Here is a 15,214-nt window from a genome sequence, read left to right as displayed (position 1 = left end):
CTGCCCAGCTCTTCAGAAGCAGAGGCCCTTCCCCATCCCAGGCTCTGTTTCAGGCTCCTCACAAAGCTCATCATTGCTCTCTCCCGCCCCCTTGTGTCAAGGATGACTCACTAATCCCAGATTTTCCTGTCCCAGGGGAACTGGACTCCAGCCCTTCCTACAACTGGCCATGGGTCCTGATTGGATGACCAGTTCAACAAAGCCCCAATTATTTGTTGGCCCTCCCAAGTGGCCCTATGCCTTAACACAGTCAAAATTATTATGATTCCTGGGAACTACTGTCTGGAATTTCAGGCATCGTGGGAATGAGAGGGAGAAGTGGAGGGTGATATTTTTAGTTAAGAGGGCCTTTGGACACTTGTCCAACTATGCAGTGATGTGGGTGGCTCTATACACTTCAAGAACTGCCAGTCTCTCCTAACAACTCCTCTCACTACAGAAACTTGTTGGGGGCCAGGAAGTACTGAATGCGGCAGTTTGACTTTTTAGTTACTCTTTTAAGGCTACCCTTTGGAGGTTACCAGTGTCCCTTTTAAATTTTATTCTTTTCTGAACTTCCAGTAGGCACAGTCCTAACTGCTAGGAATACGGCAATGAATACATCAATGTCCCAGCTATCTGAACTCCTTTCTAGAAGGAAGACTGGCAGTAGGTAAGTACATAACACAAGATCAGCTGCTGATAAGGGTTTTGAAGAGAAATACAGCAGGGAAAGGAAATATACACAAAAATAAACAAATTTTTTTTAATGGAGAAAAAAATAATGAAAAAAAGAAAATTTTAAAAAGAGAAAAACTAATTTTAAAAAAGACAAAAACAAGGAAAATAGAACGTGAAGAGGGATGATCTTACAGGTAGAGGGACCAGGAAAGGCCATCTCAGCAGGTGGCACTTGAGCAGAGATGTGAATGGAGAAAGGAAGTCAGCCCAAGTGCTCCAGAAAGTTGCCCATTTCATGTGTTTAAGGAATAGCAAGGAGACTACTATGGGCCATGTAGACCTTCAGAGAATGAATGAATGACCCTTGATGGTTTTTCCCCCAGTACTCTCTGTATATGATGATGACCACAGGTCTCCTATTTCCCAGAAGAATTACAATTTTATGAATTCTATTCTTATAAAATGATTCATTGAAGTTGTAACAAAATGTGATTTGGTACTCATACTCTTGAAAGGTTTTCCATAATAAATATAAACTTGGCCATCAGAAAGAATGTCCTATATCATCTGTCTCAATTTGGGTTTCATAAAGCAAATATTTTAAAAGTCATGTGTTTTATCTTTAAACTAGGCCCCTTCCTTTGAGACCTTGGCAATCCTCTAGGGTGAGAGGATGACTGAGGTCAATGGGTTTTAGTAAGAATAGACAAATATTCCCACTAGTCAGAAGAAAATCCACAAATTAGTTGAATTTCTCAGATTTAGATAGATTCAATGTCAACTAAGAAGAAGAGGGCCTTAGGGAAGTAAAACAGTATCTTGGAGAAATTTCTACTGCTTGTACCTTGGCAACAGCTCCATGGAAACAGACTGAAGTCTAATAAGGTCTATAGCAAGGGCCCATATTTTCTCCTGTTAACTCTTGGAACTCAAGGTCATTTCTTAGCAGATAATTTGCAAGCCTGTCTCTTAACACTAGCCCAGTTGACAATTCTGGGGACTTGTCTATCATCAGTCCTTGTCTGTGGAGGACTTCATGAACCAGATTGATACAGCATCCATATTGCAATATCCATAGAGTTATGAATAACATCAAGAGACTGACCTTGGTGTTTTTCACGATCAGCCATACAAACCACATATGGCTCTGCAAGCAAGATCCCATGCCTGCCCCGCCTGATTATACCCACCACGCCCAGCTCCCAGTTTCCCACAGGCTGGAAACCTCTTTCTTTTTCATACAAATTCTGCAACCAGAATAAACCACAGTCATGAATTTAGTCATTATTGCTGCCCCAGTTCTCTATGGCAGCAGTCCCCAACCTTTTTAGCACCGCAGATTGGTTTCCTGGAAGACAACTTTTCCACAGACTCGGTAATGACCGAGGGGTGGGGGACGGTTTCAGGATGATTCTCATAAAAAAGTATGCAACCTAGATCCCTCCCATGCATAGTTCGCAGCAAGTTCTTGAGTGTTCCTATGAGAATCTAATGCTGTGGCTGATCTGACAGGAGGTGAGCTCAGGTGGTAATTCGAGCTATGGGGAGCAGCTATAAATATGGATGAAGCTTTGCTTGTTTGCTCACCTGCCTGCCGCTTACCTTGGCCCCAGGAGTTGGGGACCCCTGCTCTAGGGCGTACAGTCAGAACACTTCAATTTCTTAGAAACATCACCTTGGAACATAAATCCCAAGAGGTATTTATTAAGTGCCTATTGGTCACTAGAACATACAAGGAAAATGAGAAAAATGAGCTCTCCCTCCCCCGCTTTAAGGAGAGCCATGACTGAAAGATTTTGGTAGATAGACAATTATAAAACTGGGAGCAGGACCTATGGGAGTACAAAGGCAAGAGCAGGTTACTGAAGGCTATGGAGTCAATGAGAACACCACACTGGAAGTGATGCTGGAGTGATCTTATTGCTCTGTGATCTCAAACACTCTGGTATCTCCTCCCTGCATTTCCACCTCTAGAAGCTCCCACTCAGGGCCAGCATTAGGTCCAAATATCAAGAAGACTAGGTCCTTTTTCATAGCCCCATCTCCCTTCCCTGTTAGCATTCCTCAATGCTCAGCATGCTCAGTCAGGGTCCTGGCGGGTAATAGCCTTCACTCTAGATGAGTCACATGAAGAAACTTCAGTGGAGGGACTCTTCACAGAGCTGTGAGCAAGGTTACAGGAACAAATGAGGGATGTTAGGGAACCCAGAAGCTAGCAGTTATAGGAAGCCGTTACCAGCCCTAGGGTTGTAGCGATTAGAGGAACCAATAGTGTTCCTGAAGCCCAATGATAGGTAGAACCATGAAGAAGGGGCCATTCATGGAAAACTATATTGCGGAGGGACACAGCTATTATACTGCCAGAGGCACTAGAGAGAGAGGGAAAAGAGGAAGGTTATACCTCAACCTCACTTTGTTCTCTGATTGCTTTCCCTCGGTGTCTTCTATTGGGTGAACCCAAACAGAAATCAGACTGTGAGAGAGACCGGGTGATGTCGTCTGTAGCAGTCAACCCTCCAGGACACAACACAGGGCAGAGAAGGATGCAGCAGAAGGAGCCAAGAGAAGGAGAGCCAGTGCAAGGTGACCTTCCCTGCCCTTCAGAGATGACTGGTTCTATTTCTCATCCCTCCAGTTATCAAAGTGCCGAGCATCCACATCCAGAGACGCTATGATTTTGTGGGAAAGCCCGGGACTGTGGGTGGAAGACCTGCGTGTACTTCAGACTCTGTTCATTATTGGAGAGTTCTTTGAGAATCAAATACAGGTAATATATAGGCTTTTACCTTCTAGAAATATCACCCCTGCCCTCTTTTTATCCTCCGTCTCTTACCTTCACCCTCAATCTTTCCCATTTCTGACTTGAATGGTAGGACTTTTCTGGATTAAGTTCTATAGAATTAGGATCTAAGTCTATCTTGTCCATGATCATGTTCCCAAAAGTGCCATCACATAGTAGGTCATCAAAAAACACACAGATGTTTTGAAAGAGCTCCTTCCCATCATGCTCATGCATCATTGCCTATGATGGTAGCCTAGATGTTGTCCAGCAACCCCCTGGGGGTGCTGAACTCTAGCTGAGAAAGCAGTTGCTTACAGCAGAGAAGCCTGTTGCTTCCAACCCACCAGTATTCTTGTGTATTGGGGGAAACAGAAAGCAACTGCTTCCCTCGTAACACAGGTTCCCCATACAATGAAAACGTTTTTCTACTTAGTGGATAACTCTTACATTCAGTACACAAGTTCAGAACCATGGTTTTATCTTTCTGGGATCTTGTGTTACAGGTAGGGCTTGTGGTGAGGAGGATAAACAAATAAATGTGAACAAAGGATCTGCTCTACTCTTCAGTGCCCCTGAAACCCTGACCACATTCTCATGAGACTCACCAAGCTAGCAGGGAGGAAAAACAAAAGTGAAAGAAAAGGCATGAGCAGAAAAGAAAGGGAGCAACGTTCAGAAAGGAAGTAGGAAGTGAGGAAGTTACCCAGAGCGTCTTTCCAGAATGGCTTCCAACCCCTCAGAAAAGGTGGGTAACATCAAGATCCTACACACGTGAAGTTCATCACTCCAAGTCCTGGGTTGAATAAACACACTTTTCTGCCCCTGGCTTCTTCATTTCACCGTGAGTTTTAGGAAGACAAACTGTTTCCCAGAGGCTCCCTCAGCTGGGGAGTTGAGAGTAAAGAGAACTTGGGGTACTCACGAGCATCGCTGAGCTTCATCATTAATACAATGATGAGAGGCAACAGGAGCATCATCAGCCCCTCTAGAATCCTTCTCTTCTGATTCTTTTAACAAAAACACTCATAGGTCCCTGTTGATCTTTCAAGAACCTGTACTGTATCGGCTCTCTCCGTTTTTTGGTGATTCAGCAACTGTGACATTCAAGGTCTCTCTCCCAGTCAAAACAGTGGAAATGTTGGTGTCATCAGTTGCTAGGTAGCATAGAGAGCAACAGAAAACTAAAGCACTGCCTTCCCCAGTGACCTTTAACCCTTTGTTGGTCTGAGACACTGATTGCTCATTTTGCTGTTCCTATCTTGGTCCTATGACCAACTTCTAAATATTTATGGAGCACAGCTATAAGAAAGACACAGGGAACACAAGGATAAATCAGTTCTGGTCCCCCTGGAGCTTAGATTTCACCCAAGGTCCATGAGAAAGATTCACACAAAGTTCCCAGGACTTGCTCTGGCTTCCTATAATGCTGCAGTCCACATGTCTGATATAATATGTATCCCCTAGACTATCCTGTCATTTTTAGCTTACATCTATCTTCCATGCTGTTGAAGCAGCCCCAGCGCAATAGCTCAAAAATGCTTGAATCAAGGGAGACCTGGGCCTTAAAGAAGATTCTGAGGGGCAGCTGGCTTGGCTTCCTCGATTAGCAAACCTCAGCACAAAGCCACAGCTACATGGTCATCAGGAGAGCACAATGACCTGGGAAACAGAAGCATAAGCTTGTTCAGGGAGTTGGAGAACAAGCCCAGACAGGAGAGAGGATGTAGAGGTGAGTGGGAGAGATGAGTGGAGGCAAGGCCACCAGGCAGGCTGGCTTGAGCTCCTGCTCAGGGACCTGGGATGTTTGCATCCTAGCTACTTGACCTTGTACAGAATCCCAAACTGTGTTGAGGCTCAGTTTCCTCAATTTTTCTATTTTGCTTTGAAAACTTTTTCTTTTGTATTGGGGTATAGCTGATTAAGAAGCTATGTTGTGATAGTTTCAGGTAAACAATGAAGGGACTCAGCCATACGTATTCATGTATCCGTTCTCCCCCAAACTCCCCTCCTACCACAGACTGCCACATAACATTTAGCAGAGTGCCCTGTGCTATATGGAACACCCTTGTTGGTCAACCATTTTAAATACAGCAGTGTATACATATCCATCCCAAGCTCTCTAACTATCCCATCCCCCCATCCTTCCCTACCGGCATCAGTCTCCTCAGCGTTAAAAGCAAATTCTGACATATATTTCACAAGGCTTGTTGAAGATTTAGATGAGGTTATGTTTACAGCGTACAAGGTAGATAGCAGAACATACCAGTTTCCTTCTGCGCTAGGTGGAATAACACCCCCTTCCTCACCCCAAAGATACCCATATTCTAATTTCTAGAACCTGTGAATATATTACCTAGCGTGGCAAAAGGGACTTAGCAGATAAAATGAACTTTAAAATCTTGAGATGGGGAGATTATCCAGGATTATCTGGTGGGTCCAATCTCAAGGGTTTTTATAAAATTGAGACAGTCTCTAGAACTGGAAATAAAAAGAAGAGAGTCTCTCCTAGAGCCTACAAAAGGAACACAGCCCTGCCATCAGTTTCATTTTAGCCCCTGAGACCCACTTTTGGATACCTGACCTCCAGAACTGTAAGAGAATAAATCTGTGTTGTTTTAGGGCACTTAGTCTTGTAGTAATTTGTTCTAGGAGCAACAGAAAACTACATGTTCTCCATATCCCAAAAGAAAAAAAAAGAAGCCAAATAATGAAATAATAATGATATTTAACAACCCTCAGCATCTCCTAGCACCTTGTCTTCTCAGACCTTCATATTTCTTCCTTTCCTTCCTCCTTCCCTTCTCTTTCTTTCCCTTAATTCTTCACTTAACAAATGCACCCCTGTGCCTCTCACTCTCAGAGCCCCCAACAGTCCCTGGGATCTCTCACTAGCACTGATGTCCCACAGCAGGAGATTCATGTCTTCCTTTGAATTTCTGTTCCTATCTTGTTACAAAACTGCATACTGTACTGCAGTCTGCAGCATTTACATTAGAAAGTAGGTATGGTGACTGTGCTTTTCATTTTTAAGTCATTTTATCCTAAGTGCAAATTAACAAATACAACCCAGAAAACTTGAAAGCACATTAAAAAATCAGAGTAATAAGATAAAAATCACTCTTCAGAGAAAGCCAATGTTAACATTTTAGTATATTTCTTTTCAGTACTTTGCTGTGACTATATATGCTATGCTAAGTCGCTTCAGTCGTGTCCGACTCTGTGCAACCCCATAGACAGCAGACCACCAGGCTCCCCCATCCCTGGGATTCTCCAGGCAAGAACACAAGAGTGGATTGCCATTTCCTTCTCCAATTCATGAAAGTGAAAAGTGAAAGTGAAGTTGCTCAGTTGTGTCCGACTCTTAGCGACCCCATGGACTGCAGCCTACCAGGCTCCTCCGTCCATAGGATTTTCCAGGCAAGAGTACTGCAGTGGGGTGCCACTGCCTTCTCCGGTGACTATATATGTATGTATACAAACACACTTTGGGGGATTCATTTTACCAAAACAGAGTTTTACATCCTAATATTATTTTGTAATTTATTTTTCACTTAACAATTTCCCAGTACCAACATGCATTTTTATGGCATAGCCTTAATAGTCTTAAAATTTTTAAGTAAATGGATTTAATAAGTGTCAGTATCTTAAAGGACAAGTGAAGACTGCGTGACTACGCTGGAAAGCATTGGAGTGAGAAGTGTCCTATTCATTCTCCTTGGGAACTAGCTCTACCACTAAGCAATTGTCTAATCCTTGAACCCCAAGCTGTATTTGTCAGAGTAGTTTGTGTTTATCTTGTTTACTATGGATCTATGTCTTTGGTTTTTAAACACTGTTTTATTATATATATCTTGAGGTCCTTCTGAAGAATCTGACCCATTTGCAATGGGACAAGTCATCCTCAAAGACCAAAAGACAAATTATTAAGTTAGCAAAAAGTCTAATTCATTAAATATATTGTGACAGGGAGGCCTGGCATGCTGCAGTCCATGGGGTTGCAAAGAATAAGACACAACTGAGCTACTGAACTGAACTGAACTGACTGTTTTCAATACACTGTAGTGTATTTTATCCCTTTCAATAAGTAGTTTCCTCTGGGGTGTTTTAAGAAGTTCAACAGGGGTGTGTGTGTGTGTGTGTCTGCATGTGCCTGCATTATGTCTGTGAAATCTGATATGAGCCATTTTCAGTGGTTAGGTAAAATCCATTCACCAATTTTGGGACAAGGCTAGCCCTTGTACAAATGATCAATAAAGTACTATAGCAAAGAACATGGGTTTAGGAGTCAGACAAACTTGTCTTCAAATGGGGCTCTGCCACTTCATACCTACGAGACGTAGACAAATTATCAACCTCTCCAAGCCTCGGGTTTCTCTTGTGGAATATGGGGGTCATAACAATATCTGCCTTATAGAGTTGTGTGGATTCAATGAAATCAGCAATGATGGAACTAAGAGGTGATCTGTCACTTCTTGGGACTTCTGTTATTGTTGTTTAGTTGGTAAGTTGTGTCCAGCTCTTTTGTGACCCCATGGACTGTAGCCCGGAAGGCTTCTCTGCCCATGGAATTTTCCAGGCAAGAATACTGGAGTGGTTGCTATTTCCTTCTTCCAGGGATCTTCATGACCCAGGGATCAAACCTGTGTCTCCTGCTTGGTGCATGTGTGCATGTGTGCATGTGTGCTAAGTCACTTCAGTTGTGTCCAATTCTTTGCGACCCCATGAACTGTAGCCCACCAGGCTGCTCTGTCCATGGGATTCTCCAGGCAAGAATACTGGAGTGGGGTGCCATTTCCTCCTCCAGGGAATCTTCCTGACCCAGGGATTGAACACACATCTCTTGCATCTCCTGCATTGGCAGACAGGTTCTTCACCACTAGTGCCACCTGGCAAGCCCCTTTTGGGACTTTAGAGCATCATTACCACATACACATAATTAACATCCCAAATAACCCATAATTTCAAAACATACACTGGGTCTGCCATCTAAGGTCAGTTCAAGTCTCCTAGCCCTGTTGTCCAAAGAAGTTACATTCTAAACCTGCCCCATGTAGAAATTTTGGAGCCACTTCTGAAGAGTATGCATGTATATTACTTAGCACAATGTCTGGTCCATAGTAAGTAAATGTTAGCAATCATTATAACTATTGTTGTTACTCACTAGTTTACCAAGCGAGATTGTGGTTTTTTCCTTCCCTGTGCACTAACAAATTCATAGAAGAGGGTAAATGTCATATCTGCCTTTCAACAATGGAACAACAGTTCAGTTCAGTTCAGTTCAGTTGCTCAGTCATGTCCGACTCTTTGCGACCCCATGAATCGCAGCACGCCAGGCCTCCCTGTCCATCACCATCTCCCAGAGTTCACTCAGACTCACATCCATCGAGCCCATGATGCCATCCAGCTATCTCATCCTCTGTCGTCCCCTTCTCCTCCTGCCCCCAATCCCTCCCAGCATCAGAGTTTTTTCCAATGAGTCAACCCTTCGCATGAGGTGGCCAAAGTACTGGAGCTTCAGCTTTAGCATCATTCCTTCCAAAGAAATCCCAGGGCTGATCTCCTTCAGAATGGACTGGTTGGATCTCCTTGCAGTCCAAGGGACTCTCAAGAGTCTTCTCCAACACCACAGTTCAAAAGCATCAATTCTTCAGCACTCAGCCTTCTTCACAGTCCAACTCTCATATCCATACCTGACCACAGGAAAAACCATAGCCTTGACTAGACGGACCTTAGTCAGCAAAGTAATGTCTCTGCTTTTGAATATACTATCTAGGTTGGTCATCACTTTTCTTCCAAGGAGTAAGCGTCTTTTAATTTCATGGCTGCAGTCACCACATGCAGTGATTTTAGAGCCCAAAAACATAAAGTCTGACACTGTTTCTACTGTTTCCCATCTATTTCCCATGAAGTGATGGGAGCATGTCATGATCTTAGTTTTCTGAATGTTGAGCTTTAAGCCAACTTTTTCACTCTCCTCTTTTACTTTCATCAAGAGGCTTTTTAGCTCCTCTTCACTTTCTGCCATAAGGGTGGTGTCATCTGCATATCTGAGGTGATTGATATTTCTCCCGGCAATCTTGATTCCAGCTTGTGTTTCTTCCAGTCCAGTGTTTCTCATGATGTACTCTGCATATAAGTTAAATAAGCAGGGTGACAATATACAGCCTTGACGTCCTCCTTTTTCTATTTGGAACCAATCTGTTGTTCCATGTCCACTTCTAACTGTTGCTTCCTGACCTGCATGCAGATTTCTCAAGAGGCAGGTCAGGTGGTCTGGGATTCCCATCTCTTTCAGAATTTTCCACAGTTTATTGTGATCCACACAGTCAAAGGCTTTGGCATAGTCAATAAGGCAGAAATAGATGTTTTCTGGAACTCTCTTGCTTTTTCCATGATCCAGCGGATGTTGGCAATTTAATCTCTGGTTCCTCTGCCTTTTCTAAAACCAGCTTGAACATCAGGGAGTTCACGGTTCACGTATTGCTGAAGTCTGGCTTGGAGAATTTTGAGCATTACTTTACTAGCATGTGAGATGAGTGCAATTATGTGGTAGTTTGAGCATTCTTTGGCATTGCCTTTCTTTGGGACTGGAATGAAAACTGACCTTTTCCAGTCCTGTGGCCACTGCTGAGTTTTCCAAATTTGCTGGCATATTGAGCACAGCACTTTCACAGCATCATCTTTCAGGATTTGAAACAGCTCAACTGGAATTCCATCACCTCCACTAGCTTTGTTCGTAGTGATGCTTTCTAAGGCCCACGTGACTTCACATTCCAAGATGTCTGGCTCTAGATTAGTGATCACATCATCATGATTATCTGGGTCATGAAGATCTTTTTGTACAGTTCTTCCATGTATTCTTGCCACCTCTTCTTAATGTCTTCTGCTGGTTCCAAATAGGAAAAGGAGTACATCAAGGCTGTATATTGTCACCCTGCTTATTTAACTTTTATGCAGAACACATCATGAGAAACACCGGGCTGGAAGAAGAACAAGCTGGAATCAAGATTGCCAGGAGAAATATCAATAACCTCAGATATGCAGATGACACCACCCTTATGACAGAATGTGAAGAGGAACTAAAAGCCTCTTGATGAAAGTAAAAGAGGAGAGTGAAAAAGTTGGCTTAAAGCTCAACATTCAGAAAATGAAGATCATGGCATCTGCTCCCATCACTTCATGGGAAATAGATGGGGAAACAGTGGAAACAGTAAGAGACTTTATTTGGCTGGGGGGGACGCGGTGGGGCTCCAAAATCACTGCAGATGGTGACTGCAGCCATGAAATTAAAAGACACTTGCTCCCTGGAAGAAAAGCTATGATCAACCTAGACAGCATATTAAGAAGCAGAGACATTACTTTGCCAACAAAGGTCCATTTAGTCAAAGCTATGGTTTTTCCAGTGGTCATGTATGGATGTTGTTGGACTATAAAGAAAGCTGAGTGCCAAAGAATTGATGCTTTTGAACTGTGGTATTGGGGAAGACTCTTGAGAGTCCCTTGGACTGCAAGAAGATCCAATCAGTCCATTTAAAGGAGATCAGCCCCGGGTGTTCTTTGGAAGGACTGATGCTAAAGTTGAAACTCCAGTACTTTGGCCACCTCATGCGAAGAGTTGACTCATTGGAAAAGACTCTGATGCTGGGAGGGACTGAGGGCAGGAGGAGAAGGGGACAACAGGATGAGATGGCTGGATGGCATCACTGACTTGATGGATGTGAGTCTGAGTGAACTCCAGGAGATGGTGATGGACAGGGAGGCCTGGCGTACTGGGATTCATGGGGTCGCAAAGAGTTGGACTGAACTGAACTGAACTGAACCTTTGTTATACTTTTGCATATGTGGTCACCTGGCTTTCTCACTTATCTTTCTTCAATTTTTCTTTATTTTTTTACTTTTTATATTTCTGATTATCCAAGTATATACTCCATTGTAGAAAATGGTCAAACTTTAAGTACATTTTCTTTTTTCTATGTGTAAAACTGCTTCTTTATATAAAAATGAGAATTGAAATCATATTATAAATATAATATTGTCTTGCTATTTTCAGTATATGTCATACATAATTTTAAACAACATTTTTGGTGCCCATCAAATGGATGTTTCAGAAATTGTTAATCACTTTCTTGTGTTAGATATATAAGGAAAGAAAACACAACTTGCATGTGGATATTCCCTATGGTTGGTGCTGGGAAATGCAAACATGGCCAGGTCATTGGATGCCAACAAGAGCCAGTGTCTTCTCGAGTGCTCCAGAACAAGCACATGCATCTCAGGGCGTTTAAAAGATTGGGATAAAGATGAAGAGTATAATACCTAACGTCTACATAGCACTTTTCTCCCTTACTCAATCTTGTTTCAAAAAGTTGAATGCAACAACAAAAAGACAAGCACAATTTTTAAATGAGCAAAGGACTCGAATAGACATGTCTCTAAAGAAGATATGTGCTGTGCTTAGTCGCTCAGGTGTGTCCAACTCTTGCAACCCCACAGACTGTAGCCTCCCACGATCCTCTGACCATGGGATTCCCCAGGAAAGAATACTGGAGTGGGTTGCCATTTCTTTCTCGAGTCCAACTGTTTAGGATCCCATAGACTGTAGCCCTCCAGGCTGCTCTGTCCATGGAATTTTCTAGGCAAGAATACTGGAGTGGGTTGCCATTCCCTTCTCCAAACGAAGATATACAAATGGCCAATAAGCCATTTGTTTATTTATATAGAAAAACATGTATTTAAAGTTTGGCAAAGGAATGCTGCTCAATATTCTGTAATAACCTAAATGGGAAAGCAATGTGAAAAAGAATAGATATATGTAAAACTGATTCACTTTGCTGTACACTTGAAACTAACACAGCATTGTAAATCAACTCTATTCCAATACATAATAAAAATTTAGAAAATTTTAAAAAATAAAAATTAAGTTTGGGAATTTTATACCATGAAATGTTTACATGAAACAATGTTCAACAGCACTAATTATTAGGGAAATGCAAATCAAAACCACAATGAGACATACTTCAAATCCATTAAGATGGCTACTACAGAAACAAAACCACACATAAAAAAAAATAACAAATGTTGGCAAAGATGTGAATAAATTGAAACTCTTGTGCACTTATAGTGGGAATGTAAAATGGTGCAGCCACTATCACAGTCTGGAAGTTCTTCAGACGATTATGATCCAGCAATTCCAATTGTGGGTATACACCCAAAACAATTTAAAACAGTATCTCAACTTCATACTGGTACATCCATGTTCATAGCAGCATTATTCACAATCGTCGAAAGGTGGAAGCAACCCAAGTGTCCATCAATACAAGAATGAACAAACAAAAGGTGATGGATACATACAATAGAATGTCTGCCTCAAAAAGGACGGAAATTCTGACACATGCTGCAACATGACTGAGCCTCGAATACCTTCTGCCGAGTGAAAAGAGTCAATCACCAAGAGACAAAGACTGTACGAGATACACGTGTTACAAATACTGTAGGAGAGTATGACAAACGCTTACACGAGGTATCTAGAGAAGTCAAATTCATAGAGGTAGGAAGTAGAATGGTGGTTGTCAGGCATGGGGGAGGAGAGACTAAGGACATGTTTAACAGGCACAGAGTTTCAGTTTTGCAAATAAACGTTCTGGAGGTTGGTTGAAAATGGGACTGTAAACGCTGCTGAACAGTGTACTTTAAAATGGTTAAGATGGAAAATTGTATGTTATGTGTATTTTACCACAATTAAACATTTCAAAACTATTTTTTAAAAGGACCTAGGGGGACACAGAGTATTTTAAACACTTTGCAAAATGTAGTCACATTTAACATTCCAATTGATCCTTAAAATGACCTAGTGAGGGAGTAGTTTAGATACCATTCCCATCTGAGAATGGAAGAGACCCGCTTGTAGGAGTGATATGGGACTCTCACAGCTTTTAAGGGGTTGGAAGTGGCCCGGGTTTATTCTGGCATTCCTAGCAACAGGGTGTGATTTGATCCTTTCTGATGCTCGTCCTCATGAGCTCGTGACCTGGCGGCCTGTGCCCTCTTTCTGCATTGGCATTTCCTATTTCAGCACAAGATGCATTGCAGGATCCCAGTAGTATCTTCCACCACTCACTCTCCTAACTTTGGAGACTTGCTCAGAGACCCAAGGTTTTCACGGCTGACCACTCAAAATCTCAGAGTTGGAATGTTAGCCTTTTCCTGCAAAATGGACAGAGTCTAAGTACTATAGCTTGACAAGTCCTCACAGATTCACATACCCGTGTAACCTACAGTCCTGTCAAAATACAGAAAATCCCGAGCCCCCAGAAAGTTTCCTTTCCTCATCATACTCCCCACCCAAAGGCAACTACTGTTTTGATTTTTTCGCTCCATGAGAATTTTTAACTCTTCTTTTTCAAAAGGTAGTGGAGGGTGGGGAGTGGGTAGAGGAGATGACTTTTTGCTGAGTATTCTTCCTGAGTTATTATGTTTCTGTTTCTGCCAGGATCTGAGGCCTGTTAAATTTGAAAGAATAGAAGAGAAAAAGAAAAGAAGAAAAAAAAGAATAGAAGAGGGAAAAGAAAGAGCTTCCTTTATTTTTCCTTCCATTTTAGCTATACTTCCCTTTCCTTGGGGCAGCAGAGGCCAAGGTCTGGGTTGGTTTGAGAAACAATGACATATTAAAGAAAGAGACACCCCTTTCATGGAACAGATAATCAGAGGCTTTGCCAGGCATTGAGGTGGTAGTAACATTGGAAGTCTCCCTCCCTCTGTGAGTTTACAGTTTAGTGGGGAGAACCAACATACATGCTCTAACCCTCAGTTGTGTCCGAGTCTTCACTGCCCCATGGACTGTAGCCCATCAGTTTCCTCTGTCCATGGAATTTTCCAGGCAAGAATACTGGAGTGGGTTGCCATTTCCTACTCCAGGGGGGTCTTCCCAACCCAGGGATCAAACCCATGTCTCTTGTGTCTCCTGCATTGGCAGGTGGATTCCTTACCAGTGTACCACCCGGGAAGCCCCGGAAAATCAACCAGCTAGCAGTTAATTTATGTCCACCCTAAATCTAGCCCTCCTATGTTCTTTTTCTCGGTGACTGGAACTAACAACAACCCACTTCCAACTCCAAAACACTACTTCTTTCATCTACTCTGAAAACGCTGAACGCTGAACCATTCACTCACCAAATCCCCGCATGTTGCCTCTAAAGTATTTCTCAAAAATATCCCCCCTCTCCATCCTAGTTGCAGTGAGCCTATCTCAGGACACCCTCACCCCTTCTCTGGGCCATGACTTCCCAGCTGACCTTTCAGCCACTGCTGCACCTATGTCAAATGCCAGAATTATCCTGTCAATTCCCTCAGCTGAGTATTCACAGTTCTTAACATCACAGTCAAGGGCCTGCCCATTTCCAGCCTTAGCTCCTGCGGCCACAATCCTATTCTTTCCGTTCCAGCAATGCCCCCTGCCATGGCTCCTCTAAAGGCTGCCCTGCTGTCTCCTGGCTGCCTCTAGCCATTGTTCAGAAGTCCTCCCCACCCTCCCCCACACACAAATAGACTGGTGGCTTGTCTCCGCGTTTCTCTGGCAACATATGCCTTTCTTTCATTATGTAACTGGCCTTGCTCTCCTGCTCGTCTGAGAATCCCTTGAAGTCAAGGACCAAGCCTGTTCATTTCTGTATCCTCAGTGCCTAGCACTTAGTAAGACTACAACACATGCTAGTGCTATTCTAAGCACTTCTCAGACACTGATTCATTTAATCCTGATGACACTCTATGCTGCTG

General features: G+C 42.8%; 1 protein-coding gene and 1 long non-coding RNA gene across 6 annotated transcripts in view; one reads left to right on the top strand and one right to left on the bottom strand.

The window, feature by feature from the left end:
- The window catches only part of LOC101102078 (major histocompatibility complex class I-related gene protein), a 33,004-nt gene that overhangs the window by 15,851 nt on the left and 1,939 nt on the right, over positions 1 to 15,214 (bottom strand). For 3 of the 5 annotated variants that reach the window (XM_042229156.2, XM_004013845.5, XM_060396675.1), the window contains exon 1: positions 4,365 to 4,540. The exons of the other annotated variants lie outside the window; for them this stretch is intronic. In XM_042229156.2, the coding sequence (XP_042085090.1) occupies positions 4,365 to 4,419 (55 nt within the window). In that variant the 5' untranslated portion in view covers positions 4,420 to 4,540. Of the gene's footprint in view, positions 1 to 4,364; positions 4,541 to 15,214 lie in introns of those variants that run through there. 5 annotated transcript variants of the gene reach the window in all.
- Positions 433 to 4,268, top strand: LOC121816048 (uncharacterized). Its single transcript, XR_006055503.1, has 3 exons — positions 433 to 652; positions 3,296 to 3,427; positions 3,946 to 4,268. It is a non-coding gene; the product is annotated as an uncharacterized LOC121816048 (long non-coding RNA).

Source organism: Ovis aries, chromosome 12 (assembly GCF_016772045.2).
Source record: "Ovis aries strain OAR_USU_Benz2616 breed Rambouillet chromosome 12, ARS-UI_Ramb_v3.0, whole genome shotgun sequence".
NCBI lineage: Eukaryota > Metazoa > Chordata > Mammalia > Artiodactyla > Bovidae > Ovis > Ovis aries.
Note: the sequence above shows the minus strand (reverse complement) of the source record. Positions and strands in the feature narration are given on the sequence as shown.